The sequence below is a fragment of the Euprymna scolopes genome, chromosome 22 (assembly GCF_053919585.1).
Source record: "Euprymna scolopes isolate OS-2025 chromosome 22, ASM5391958v1, whole genome shotgun sequence".
NCBI lineage: Eukaryota > Metazoa > Mollusca > Cephalopoda > Sepiida > Sepiolidae > Euprymna > Euprymna scolopes.
This window is the reverse complement of record NC_136503.1, coordinates 33,129,121-33,143,497: the sequence shown is the minus strand read 5'-3', so window position 1 is coordinate 33,143,497 and position 14,377 is coordinate 33,129,121. Positions and strand designations below refer to the sequence as shown.

Genomic DNA, 14,377 nt, shown 5'->3' with positions numbered 1-14,377 from the left:
TGTGCACTTTTCAACCCTCATCCTGGAGTGACCTCTGGGCCTTGATAAGTGGTAATGCCTATATAACAAAACATATATATATTTGAGAATTATGAAAAATGATAAAATATGAGTTATTTGATTGGTGTGTTTATATAATGAAATAAACAGCTCAGATATTGTCTGAAATTTTTATTATTTTAGTAAAAGGGGGTCGATTATGCGGGTTAAATCTTAAACAAGGATTAACGAAATTTGTAACATATCATAGAATAATGAAAAATGATTAAATGTGAGTTATTTGATTGTTGTGTTCGTAATGAAATAGATAGGCTAGAAGTTGTATCAAGGTTGTTATTTTTGTAAGAGGAACGGGATCATGTCGGTTTATGAGGGGGCGATTGTTTGGGATACTTTATTAGCAATAATTCTCGAAATTAGTAACATATACAAGAATAATGAAAACTGGTAAAATTTGAGTAAATTGCTAGGTGTGTTTGTAATGAAATAAACAGCTTAGAAGTGTCTCATAGGTATTATTTTAGTAAGAGGAGATAAAAATGACGGTTGAAATTAGCAACATATCCAAAAATTATGAAAAATGATGAAATGTGAGTTATTTGATTGGTATATTCATAATGAAGTAGACATACCAGACAATTTATGAAAGTTATTATTTTAGCAAGAGGTGGCGATTATTTGGGTTACTTCATTAAAAACAATCGTCGAAATTAGTAACATTTCCAAGAATTATGAAAAATGATATAATGTGAGTTACTTTGTTGGTGGGTTTGTAATGAAATAACCAGCCATACAATGTCTAAAAGTTATTATTATAGTGATAGAAGGGGGCGATAACGTGGATTTACTCATGGAAAATGATAGCAGAAATTAGTAACATACTATAGCCTATGTATCAATATTTTTATTTTAGTAAGAGTGGAGGCGATAATGTAAGTTAAATCATGTGACATGGTTGTGTAAATTAGTAACACATCAAAAAATATGAAAAATGATTAAATGTGAGTTATTTTGATGATGTATTTGTAATGAAAAACCAGCCAAGACAATGTCTTAAAGTTATTATTTTAGACAGGTGCGCGATAATGTGGGTTAAATTGTGGAAATGTGTAACAATCCAAGAATAATTGGATTCAACGAGATACGTCAACATATATACTTACAGATTACCAGGAGTCACCCTGGATTCAATGAGATACATGCAAATGTATGCAAGCAGAATACATGGTCACCTGGGATGTAATGAGATAGATGCAAATATATACTAGCAGAATACTTGGCGCTGCCTTGGATTGAATTAGGTTGATTGAAATATATACTAACAGAATACCTTGCGTCGCCCAGTATTTCATGAGATTGATTGAGATATATACTAACAAAACACCCAGCGTTGCCCGGGATTGAATGAATTAGGTGAAAATATATATTAGCAAAATACCTGGCATCGCTTGGGATTTGATAAGATAAATTTGTTGCATATTACTTGTCCTTGCATATACATGCTGTAAATAACCTACCCTAGGTAAGATACAATTATTTCATATGTGTAATACCCGTCTTATGTAGGTAAAATATCATTTTGCTCGAAATAGCAAATGATACATAAACATACAAAATTCCTCTCTCATAAGAATAATCAATTTTTCATTATGTGTACGGTCCCGAGCAACGCCGCGTAGCTCCGCTAGTAAATATATAAAACATAAATCATTTAATATCTTATATCTAACTAGTCAAATAGAGTATTGCAAATGTAGCGGTTTTTACATTAAATATGGTTATGTTATTTGCAATCCCGCTGTTAAAATTTGAATCTAGTGGCTACGTTTTTCGTTTACCATTTACACAGTGTCAATTTCAGATTTTAACTTTCCGATTCTTTTCCTCTCTAGTTTGAATTTTTCGAAAATCGAGTCATGTATTATTATAACTATTTAGTTCATGGGAAAACATTTGTAATTTGTTTTTAAGACATTCGGTAGCATCCATCTTAATCCATAGAAGGAAACTTTGTACGTTTTTCTCTAATAAAAAAGCATACCAGGTGCCTAAAATAAGTTTCCAGATTTTTTTTTTTTTTATGTATAGTCAGTTTTCTTGATAGTAAACATATGAAACTCTTCTCCCCTTCGAAGAAATCTCTTCCGGTTTCAATGCATTGCTCTATAGTTACAACAATTTCTGGAAGGCCTCATGGAGGTCCTCTTGTGTGAGCATATCAATCTACCTCATCACAGCTTTTTATATTTTCATTTATCTCAATGACAGCCTCTAAGGTTTTCCTTGAGCCTTAGGAATACGCAAAAGTCACACGGAGCAAGGTCTTGACTATAGGGAGGATGAGTAACTGTCTTGATGCCCACTTGGTCAAATAGTATCTGACAAGGATGGAGTTGTAGACTTGTGCATTCGCGCAAATTTTCCGCATCTTCAGTTTCTCACAAATATATATGTGTACAGTTCTCACACTGACATCAAACTGTTTACTTATTTTTCTATAGAAACACGACGGTCATTATCAATGAAATTCTTTATTTGGCCAATCAACTCTGGTGTTCTGATTTTTTTACTACCCCACACTACTCATTATCACTCACAGACTCCCTGCCCCCCTTGAATCTCTTATACTACACAAAAACTGATGCTTGATTCATGCAAGATTGTCCAAAATCAGTCTGAACCAATCGATACGTTTTTGTGGATTTTCCCAAGTTTAAAACATAATTTTATTGCATGACGTTCTTCTTATCTTTCTTCACGTCCAGAGTGTATTTTTTTTATTCGCCGGCCGTGATAATCAGACTTTAGTAGGATTGCATTCCCATTCTTACTATAGTTATTTATTTGAACCTGAAATCATAAAAATTGGTCACTCATCTTATAAGACATAGATCAATAACTTACTGAATTTTCAGAATTCTACGACAATTTTAAATACCTGTACAAAATAAAGATTCGAAACTAATTGAATGCACTTCGCAATTCCAAAGTCGTATTTTATGATTCGGGTAATGCCATAAAAATTCGTAGTAAAACAATTAGGAAATTATGTTTTTATTAAATACAAAATATATACAGAATATTACTCGATGTTTCTCATTTTTTCTCAATGTTAACTTTCTGTAATAATGCTTTCAAAAGATGAGGACAAACTCCTATCATATAAAACTATTTTAAGCAAACTTCTATACGTGATATTTATAAATTACAAGTAATTTGATATTTACATGAAAATGACAACAATGATCGAATATTTTTCCGTTGAATAATCATTACAATGGCGTCTGTCATTCTTATCATTTTAAAGTTTTTTGTTTTTTTTACACGGTGGTCACAACTTATCAAGGCCCGGAAGCCACTCAGGGATAGGGGTTATTGCAAGTACAGTACGTTAGTTTGGAGATTTGATGCAGTGTTTACTTAAGGGGGCGGTTCATTAGGAATTTGTTAACGTTGGACTTGAAGACATCCAAGTTGCAGTCAGGTGGGAAGCAGGCAGACGGAACAGAGTTCCACAGGCGTGCAGTTCTAAGAAAGAAACTTTGTTCATGGAATCCACGTTTTGATTTAGGCACAGATAAAGAGTGGGGGACATTTTTCACAGTGGATTCAGCTAGACGGGTGTTTTTCGTGAAAGATTGGCGAGGGGGTCCAGAGATTGGAGTTCAGACGAGCACCTGCCATGGAAATAACGATAAAACAAGGATAGGCTCGCAACGTCTCTTCTGTGGGAGAGAAGTTGCAGGGTAGAGAAAAAGGCATCCCTCACTAAGCCACGAAGTCTATTTTGTACTCTGTCAAGGCAGGATAGGCTGTTTTCAGCAGCTCCTGCCCAGATATGGCAGCAGTATTCCATCCTTGGACGTACTTGGCTTTTATATAGATAGAGAATTGCATCAGTAGTGAGATATCTTCTGGAGCGGTAGAAGGATCCCATCATCTTTCCAGCGACCTTGGCAACAGACTTGATGTACATGTTCCATTTCAGATCAGGAGTAAAGGACAAACCCAGAAGCTTGTCAAAACATGGGGCTTCTCCCAGACGGGAGCCATCCATTTCAATTGATGCCAGATGGGGATCAGAGCGTTGATGATGTAAAGATAGGAGTTTGGTTTTAGATGCATTAAAAGTAACCAGCCACGACTTCCCCCATTGAACCACGCGTTCGAGATCAGAGGAGAGAGAATCAGAGAGACCTTTGTCATTTACAGCCTTTGATGTGTTGCCGTAGATGGTCGTGCCATCAGCATAGATGTCAACGAATTATTTAAGTATGTGTTTAGGGAGGTCATTGATGTAGATCAGGAAGAGAGTTGGGCCCAGGATTGACCCTTGAGAGAATCCAGCATTAATACTGCAGACCTCTGATTTTTGTCCATCGACAGAGAGAAATGATTTAATGATTGTGAAAACATTTCCAGTTATACCGTAGCTGGAAATCCTGTGAGGTAGGCCCTTATGCCATACCTTGTCGAAGGCCTTTGATATGTTTAAATAAAAACTAATAAACCCCATGTTTTCAAATAAAGCTATTGTTTTAAGAGTTTTTGCTTCGTAAGATTGTTTGATATATCTGTTTTATCTAACAATGGTTTATACAAGAAACTTTTGTTGAGAAACAATATACTATTAAAAGTCACTCAAATTGACAATCTAAATCACATATTTTACAGAAGGGAAACTGCTACTTAGTTTTGGAAATTGAAAGTAAAAAAACACGAAAACTCACAACGCATCGTTTTTTTACCTAAAAACGTTAGCATTCCCTCCTTCAAAATCTCTGTTGCCTATAATATCGCGACCTATAAAACCTGTATATTTTAAATACGACTCCACTAATTCTCCGCTTGACTTTGGTTCATGTTTGCGACTTCAACAAATACAAACTTTCCTTTCACCCCCATGCATTTAACGTGAGGCCGAATTTCTGTAAGACAGAGTTTTATTTAAAGTACTTCACGCCTGCGGAACACATTACCAATGGGACTGCTTCCCTCTGAATTACAAGTTTGTTTTATTCAACTCCAATAGAAACAAAGGGTCGTAATCTTGAAACAGGCCGTGCACTTTAAGCATAGCCCTTCTACATCAATAGGCACGACCATTCATATCAATAAGCACGACCATTCATATCATAAGCAGGACATCAAGCTTTTAGTAGGATACATTTTACAGTTTATTTATTTATTAAAAAAGCGATCTAATCCGGGAATCTTAAGTAGGAAGCCCACCCCCGGTATGCTTGCGGTTGTATGGTGAATGAGAACTCTAACTAAAGTTAGCATAGACCAACAAAAGGTGCAGTGATGAGGATGACCTTAGACCCTTCTCCCCAATTTTTGAGTAGCCTTTGTCTAATTTTTTGTTTTTCTATTTTGTTTTTGTACATTTCCGGAAAATACAAATATATATGATTCAAGCTTTAAGCAAGGCTAATCATCTCAATTAGAATTAAACATAGGAACTCATATGAAGAGCAGGGTCATAAAGGTTTAAGCAAGGCAACTTCCATCTATAAGAAGTACTGCAAGCTTCAAGTAGGGTCATTTACGTTAATAATTAGTGGCGTGAATTTGAAGCAGGGTCACTCGCATCAATAAGCAGGGGTGTGAGGTGTAAGCAGGGCTACATTTATCAAAACAATACTATGGGTTTCAAACAAGGCGACTTACACCAATAATCAAGTCTGTGAGGAGGCTTACACAGTGAAACCTCGCATTAATACACAGGACCCCGAGTTTTAAGCAATGTCACTCCCATCCATAAGTAGTGCCGCAAGCTACAAACAGGACTACTCACATCAATAAGCAAGGCTGTGATCTTCAAACCGAGTCAAACAAACATCAATATGCAGGGAGGCGAATTTCAAGCATACCCATTTACATCAATGCAGGGCTGTAAGCTTCAAGCACGGTTATTTATACCACGACAACTAGCATCAAGAAGTATGGCCGTAAGATTTAAGCTAAACCACTTATATCAATAAGCACGACAACTAATATCAATAAGCAGGGCCGTAAGCTTTAAGCAGGGCCAGTCATATCAGAGCTATGTGTTTTAAGCACGGTTCCCCTATATGAATAATCAAGGCTGGAAGATTCAAGCATGGCCACACATCAATAAACAGGGCTTAAGCCTTAAGCAGAGACATTCATATAGATAAGCAGGACCCCAACTTCAGGCAGGGCAGTTCACATCAATAAGCTAGGCTGTAAGTTTCAAGTAGGGGCACTCATATCAATAAGTAGAGATGTAAGCTTCAGATAAGGACAGTCACATCAATAATCAAGGCCACAGGCTTTAATCAGAGACACTCGCGTCAATAAGCAGGATTGTGAGCTTCAAGTAGCGTCACAAACATCAATAAGCATCAACCATAGCTCCAAACAAATTCTAGTGAAAATCAGAGGTTTGTGGTTCACGCAGGTTTATAGGCTTTAAATGAATTACATCAACAGTGTGATTTAAACGATCCAGTGCATGAATAACGTAAATTTAAATTGACGCTTTCATGCCATTTAAATATTGAACCATTGTCAAACTATTAACAACAAAATTTCAAATAAAATTTACAAAAAATAAATTCGAAACAAATAATTCTTATTAAAATAAATATAACATACTAGCAAATGTACCCGACGTTGTCCAGTATTGAGCATATTATTAAATTCCTGTAAAAATGATATAAAAGAAACGAAAAGAGATACTTGCATGCGAGTATTGTGTATTTTCTAAACAGTTCAATTCTTGTAAGTAAAAAAATATTCGATCTAAACACTAAACCAAAACCTAAAAATAGTGAGCCAAATATGATAACCATGAGGCCAGCTTGCCACAACATTAAATAGTGTATTCAGGCCTACTTATCCTTAATTAATGTATTTGTCATATGAACAACACGCGCATTCACAGTCATGAAACAGTTGACAACAGATAAAAATCCGATTACCCTGAAGTAACAATTTTTCAATTTTGAACGCTTAGCAGCCCTTTTTCGGGCGAAAGCAAATTAAAAAGTTTTCCACGTGTCTGAATACCTTATATACTAATTTCAAGTCTGTAGATAAAAATTCGTTGGGTATATAGGTTGAGAATTGTCATCACACAGATTATCACTTTGATAGATATATAGATATTTAATTGATTTCATTTTTAATTTATGTATAAAAATACTGAAAGAAAGATGAACCCTTGTTTAGAGATTGTTCGGATAGTGTTGTTTTCTTCGATAAAAATAATTCTTCGATTTCTTCTAAAGATTTGTTTTTTGTTTCGGGTAGAAAGAAGACACAAAACATCGAGCCAACCAGAGCCACGGATGCCATCACGTAAAAGACACCTGCAAAACAGGAAAAAGGCAGAAACAATTTTAGGAGAGAAATGCTATAAGATATACGAAGGTTGTTCGAAATGTAAAGCCTCCTATTTTTTAACTTAAAAAATTGAACAGCTACCAATCGGGAGTGATATTATTAAAACGAGCAAAAATAAAAAAAGTGCCCCAACATTTATTTTTATACATAGTCACAACTATTCTCAATACACTTTTGCCAACTATGAACGATGGCTGTGGGTAGACGTACAGAACCCGCTTTGTCATACGAAAGTCCTTCCAAAAGTAAAGTCTTTCATTTTTTTACTCACAAATTTAGAAAAACTTTTGTACTTCAAAATTTATTTTTTGTTGCAAAATCAAAACCTTTCTCAATGCACTTTTGTCAGAAATTCAATTACGCATCTCTGCTTCTGACGCACGTATATAACAGGGGTTGTTTTCTTAGTATCTCACACCATTAATATTTGTAACAACAAGATGAAACTTTCAGGTCAGGATTGCATAAGTGCAGTCACCTTAACAATGACATTGGCCCTCTTCTTCCTGCAAGATCTACTGCTGACGTACTGACTGTAGTAGCACGTAAGATCAGTGAATATTGAATCCTCCTTTGTGATACATTCACAGCAATAACTCGTCTTGTCACCTAAACTAAAATAAGTTTTCCTTTCTTTCAAAAGCAATAAAAAAAAAATTATTTTCATTTTTGTACAGGTAGAACATATGATTACGTGATTGCTTCCTGAATAATACAACATTGTCGTTTACAAGAAAAATGTCAACATGCTCGTCACAAACAGGCCTCATAAGTAATAAAATTTCGTTCATTTTATCATCATTTTCAATCACTTTACCATACGCATGTCGTTCCAAAAGTAAGGCATCCAATGTTTTACTTCAAAAACTAAAATGTTGAAGAGCTACTAAGACGGGAGTGGTACCATTAGCGTATAAAAATAAATTCTGGAGTACAAAACGTCGCCCGTTTTGAGTGAAATTTTGTGCCCCAGTAATTATAATTATACATAGTCAACACCATTCTCAATGCAATGTTGCCAACCCCTTTTGATGCCTTCGTTATAAAAGACTATGGCGCAGTTTGTCACTAATATCTCTGTCGTCACTCTGAAATCAACGAAACAATCGTTTAATCGTGCTGGCATCATCTTCATCGGATTCATAAAAGATCTTATATGTGGGGCTGGTATTTATTTGCTCCCCCACCAAGTTAATAAGGCACAAGGCCGATTTTTAATCTGATGAGTGAAGGGGAAATGGGGACCAGCTCCATGGGGAGTAGAGGAGCTGAATAGTTACAATTGGTAGGAAGGGTTCCCTACATTGACCAAGGTCTCCTATGTGGGGCTGGTATTTATTTGCTCCCCCACCAAGCAAATTAGGCACAACGCCGATTTTTAATGTGAGAAGTGAAGGGGAGATGGGGACCAACTGCCCCGGGAGAAGGGGAGATGGATAGTGACAATCGGTATGAACGGTTGCCCCTACATTGACCAAGGTCTTATACGTGGGCTTGGTATTTATTTTCTCTAGCACCAAGCAAATTAGGCACAAGGCGGATTTTAATGTGAGTAGTGAAGGGGAAATAGGGGTCTAACTCCCCGGGGAGTACGGGACCTGGATACTGAAATTGGTATGAAGTGTTGCTCCCACATTGACCAAGATCTTATATGTTGAGTTGGTATTTATTTGCTCCCCCACCGAGCAACTTAGACACAACACCGATTTTTAATGTGAGGAGTGAAGGGGAAATGGGGACCAGCTCCATGGGGAGTGGTGGTGCTGAATAATGACAATTGGTACTAAGGGTTGCTCCTACATTGACCAAGGTCTCCTATGTGGGGCTGGTATTTATTTGCTCCCCCCATCGAGCAAATTAGGCACAAGGCCGATTTTTAATGTGACGAGTGAAGAGGAAATGGGGACCAACTTCACCGGGAAAAGGGGAGATGGATAGTGACAATTGGTATGAAGGGTTGTCCTTTCATTGGCCAACGTCTTATATGTGAGGTTTGTATTTATTTGCTCCCCAACCGAACAAGTTACTCACAAAGTCGAGTTTTAATGTGAGGAGTGAAGGGGAAACAGGGACCAACTCCCCGAGGAGTAGGGGAGCTGGATAGTGACAACTGGTATGAAGTGCTGCCCCTACATTGACCAAGGTCTTATGCGTGGGGTTGGCATTTATTTTCCCAAGCACCAAGCAAATTAGACACTAGGCAGATTTTTAATGTAGGGAGTAAAGGGGAAATAGGAGCCTTACTCCCCGGGGAGTAGGGGAGTTGTATAGTGACAATTTGTATGAAGGGTTACCCCTACATTGACCAAGGTCTTATATGTTGAGTTTCTATGTATTTGCTCCCCCAACGAGCAACTTAGGCACTAGGCCGATTTTTAATGTGAGGAGTAAGGGGGAAATAGGGGACAAGCTATGGGGAGTGGGGGAACTTAATAGTGACAATTGGTACGAAGGGTTTCCCCTACATTGACCAAGGTCTCATATGTGGGGCTGGTATTTATTTGTTCCCCCACCGAGCAAATTAATCACAAAGCCGATTTTTAATGTGAGAAGTGAAGGGAAAATAGGAACCAGCTCACCGAGGAGTAGGGGAGCTGGATAGTGACAATTGATATGAAGGGTTGCCCCTACATTGATCAAGGTCTTATATGTGGGATTGGTATTTATTTTCTCTCGCACCAAGCAAATTAGGCACACGACCGATTTTTAATGTGAGGAGTAAAGGGGAAATAGAAGACCAACTCGCCAGGGAGTAGGGGTGCTGGATAGTAACAATTGGTATGAAGGGTTGCCCCTATATTGGCCAAGGTCTTATATGTGGGGTTGGTATTTATTTGCTCCCCCAACGAGCAAATAAGGAACAAGGATGATTTTAAATGCGAGGAGTGAAGGGGAAATTTGGACCAACTCCCCGGGGAGTAGGGGAACTGGATAGTGACAATTAGTATGAAGGGTTGCCCCTACATTGACCAAGGTCTTATATGTGGGGTCGCGCCCACATAGGGTCTTTGCTTGCAGTATCTGCTGGAAGAGATGCTTCACTGTGATCTTGATTAAAAGGCCAAGAAAAGGGTATTTATTTGCTCCCCCACCTAGCAAATTAGGCACAAGGTCGATGTTTAATGGTAGGAGTGAAGGGGAAAGGGGATACTCCCTGGGGAGTAGGGTAGCTGGATAGTGACAATTGCTATGAAGGGGTTACTCAACATTGATCAACGTCTTATATGTGGGGCTGCCCCGACATATGGTATTTGCTTGCAGTATCTGCCGGAACAGATACTACACTTCATCTTGGCCAAGACGCCAAGAAAAGCTGTATTTATTTACTCCCCCACCGAGCAAATTAGGCACAAGGCCGATTTTTAATGTGAGGAGTTAAGGGGAAATGGGCACCAACTCCCCGGGGAGTATGTATTTATTCGCTCCCCCACCGAGCAAATTAGGCACAAGGCCGATTTTTAATGTGAGGAGTGAAGGGGAAATGGGCACCAACTCCCCGAGGAGTAGGGGGAGCTGGATAGTGACAATTGGTATGAAGGGGTTCCCCTAGATTGACCAAAGTTTTATATGTGGGGACGACCCCACATATGGTCTTTGCTTGCAGTATCTGCCGGAACAGATACTAAACTTTGATCTTGTTTATATATTTTATTGCTTTTAAAAAGTTGGAAAATACAATTAAGTAAAAAACAAAAGATTTTTAAACAACAAAATTAGGCACAAGGCCCTACAAGGGTCTTTTTGACTAAAGTGATTAAAAGTAATAAATGTAGACTTTGGAGTCTTACTCTTGACTGGCAACATTTACCAAAATACCTCATTCACTCTATGGATCTTAATCTAAATAATAAGTCCCCTGCCCGGGATTTTATTAATGTCCCACCCTTCCATACTTTATTTACATCGAAATCGTTGCCCATTTTTCTGATGAAATCGATTGATTGCCTGCTCACGTTAGGAACCATACTTTGATGTTTACCGGGATAAAGCTTTAGATGCTTCCTTGCAGTGACTGAGTTCATATTTCAATGTAATGTACATTGCACTGGAGAGAATTTACTGTTGATTTTATAAAATTATCTGTAAATAATAACTTCACTTAAAATTTTTAATGTAAAAGTTAAGTATCATGGTTTGTGCTCCAATCAGGAACATTAATTTCGAACACGTCTCTGTACTATCAAAAACCCCAACGCTGATTTTATGAAATTATATTTGAATAATCAAATAAATTAAGGTTAAACCTTCAAAAGGCAAGTACGATGGCTTAATTGGTCTCTTAAAGAAAAATTCAATTTCAACCCGCCCCTGTTTTATAAAAGAATCTACAGTTGATTTAATAGTCTGGGCCTTTCTGCTTGTGCGTTGATAAAACTTCTCAAATGCACTTGTGATGTTAGGTTTTTTAAGATAAGTATCGAAAACGCGGATCATGGATTTTCGATACTTATCGGAGGCATTACGTAAGAACACTCCCAGGCACATCAGGTATCTTCCTGTAAAATTTAACAAAAATCGGCCCAGCCGTTTCCGTGTCCCTAGAGAACGAACACATACCCACAAAGTTTTTTTTTATTTATCTGTATACATATTTACTATTATCTATTATACAGATTATATATATATATATATATATATATATATATATATATATATATATATATTCTAAAATATATTTTTTGTTTTCTCTTTGTTTTATGCTCATTTTAACAAGAGCTAATTTATCAAAATCTAAACTGTCATAACATGCATAAATTTAATTTGGAACAGTAACTAAAAATGACGCAACACGATCTTACCTGAAGTTCGAATAAGTTCAATAAATGATAGAAACGATGATGTAGTAATGAGGGTACAAGTCCAACATGTCATGCATGCCATCCCATTACCTATGCTGCGTGCCCAGAGGGGGTAAATCTCAGCGTTGATTGTCCAAGGAAGAGTTCCTATACCTTGAATAAAAAAAGAAAATGTCGTCATATATTAACAAATAAGATCATTTGAAATTCCACAATAAATTAATTTAAATGTATAAGAATGATCTCATTAAAATATATTGAGCAGATTTATGTATATTTTAATAAATGACATCGAACACACGCAATCGCACACTTTTACACACGCACACACACACGTGTATATACACATATACATTGGCACGCATACGTATTTGATACATGTTATTTTCTTTTATGACTCTAGTTAATGTTTGTTTTTTTTGTCTGATATTTGGAAATTAGTATTTTGTAAAGTTGTTTTAATTGGAAAGAAAAATAAATAAAAAAAATTATTACATCCATTTTTTAATCACAGTCCAAAATTTCCCGGTGCAAAATATCGCATACATCAATTTATTATTTTCCTGTGTAAGCCACTATCTTGTTTCACTACTTCCAGTTGCTGTCTGCAGTTGGCCACACGTTTTTCGCACTGATCGAATGTTACATTACTCCATTCTTCTTTACATAATTCCTTTAATTGCTTGATATTTTGTAGATTCCGCTTAAGAACTTTAACCTTTAAAGTATTACGCAAATTCTCAATTGGATTCAAGTCAGGAATTGCAAATTGAGAATAGGAATAACATTTTTCCAAACCATTCATTTGTAAGCTTTGCAGTATGTTTGGATCATTGTCGTGTAGAAGTACGAAATGTCGACTATATCCTAAAAAGTTGCAGATTTCGGAGGGTCCTTCTCTAGAATCTCACTGTACATGCAACCATGCATTTTACCATGAATAACTTGTAATTCGCCAGTGTCTTAGAATTAAAAGCATCCCCACATCATAATAGGGACCAAACTCAAACATAACTATGGGAATGGTATTGTGCTTCTTGAAGACAGTTTTATTTTCGTTAAACACTTATCGCTATGTACCGAACAGTTCAACTTTCGTTTCATCCGACAAGATTGCCATATATATATATATATATATATATATATATATATATTGCTTAGTCGATGCGTCTCACTGAATTCAGTCATCTTGAGGCCAGCATGTGTGCGATGCATGTAGATGCTTTTATTTGCTGCTAACCAATTGCGTTCACATTACCACCGCATTTTGATCAACTTGCTCTGCCCTCATCTTACCCGACATAGCACCAATTGCTAGACACTCATATAATTGGTCAACTATATGATAATATGACCTGGCCAATGTTATGCTGACTATAAAATAATACTTGAAGATTACGGAGTTTAAGATGTCTAAATTTCTGATTAACTACCTCTCGCTTGATCTATTGCTGCGTATTCTTGATTTTCCGGTAGTATTTCATGTAACATTGTCTCCAATCCGACGAAATTACACCATGTATATATATATATAATTATTTTCTACTAGAATAATTAAATACCTACAGACACTAGTGTTTCATCCTTTCGGGAATCTTCAGTGCAGGGTGTCACGATTACTACCAGTCGAACGATTCGAACCCCGTATCACGAGACATCTCTGGCTCGATTAGCGGAGACCTAATCCATTCGGCTACCATTAACCGCTTGAAATAACGTTGAATTTTAAACATCTTAATTTTAAGTGTTCATTTACGTCAGTCAGACAGTGATCTAATCGTTATACGATGATCTACGCATAAGAGCTAAATTGACCGACTTTTAATTCAACTGAAAGTGCTCAACGATAAGAAACGAATTTCTTCAAGGGGTTGTCATAATTATTTTCTACTATAATAATTAAATACCTACAGACACTAGTGTTTCATTCTTTTCGGGAATCTTCAGTGCAGGGTGTCACGATTACTACCAGTCGAACGATTCGAACCCCATATCACGAGACATCTCTGGCTCGATTAGCGGAGACCTAATCCATTCGGCTACCATTAACCGCTTGAAATAACGTTGAATTTTAAACATCTTAATTTTAAGTGTTCATTTACGTCAGTCAGACAGTGATCTAATCGTTATACGATGATCTACGCATAAGAGCTAAATTGACCGACTTTTAATTCAACTGAAAGTGCTCTACGATTAGAAACGAA

General features: G+C 36.8%; 1 protein-coding gene across 1 annotated transcript in view; it reads right to left on the bottom strand.

Moving 5' to 3' along the window:
• Window positions 1-6,076: 6,076 nt before the first annotated feature.
• The window catches only part of LOC145243694 (proton myo-inositol cotransporter-like), a 59,548-nt gene continuing 51,247 nt past the window's right edge, over window positions 6,077-14,377 (bottom strand). The window contains exons 8-9 of the mRNA XM_080106752.1: window positions 12,174-12,326; window positions 6,077-7,340 (exon numbers count right to left, since the gene is read on the bottom strand). Coding sequence (XP_079962878.1) covers window positions 7,159-7,340; window positions 12,174-12,326 — 335 coding nt within the window. The 3' untranslated portion in view covers window positions 6,077-7,158. The remainder of the gene's footprint in view (window positions 7,341-12,173; window positions 12,327-14,377) is intronic.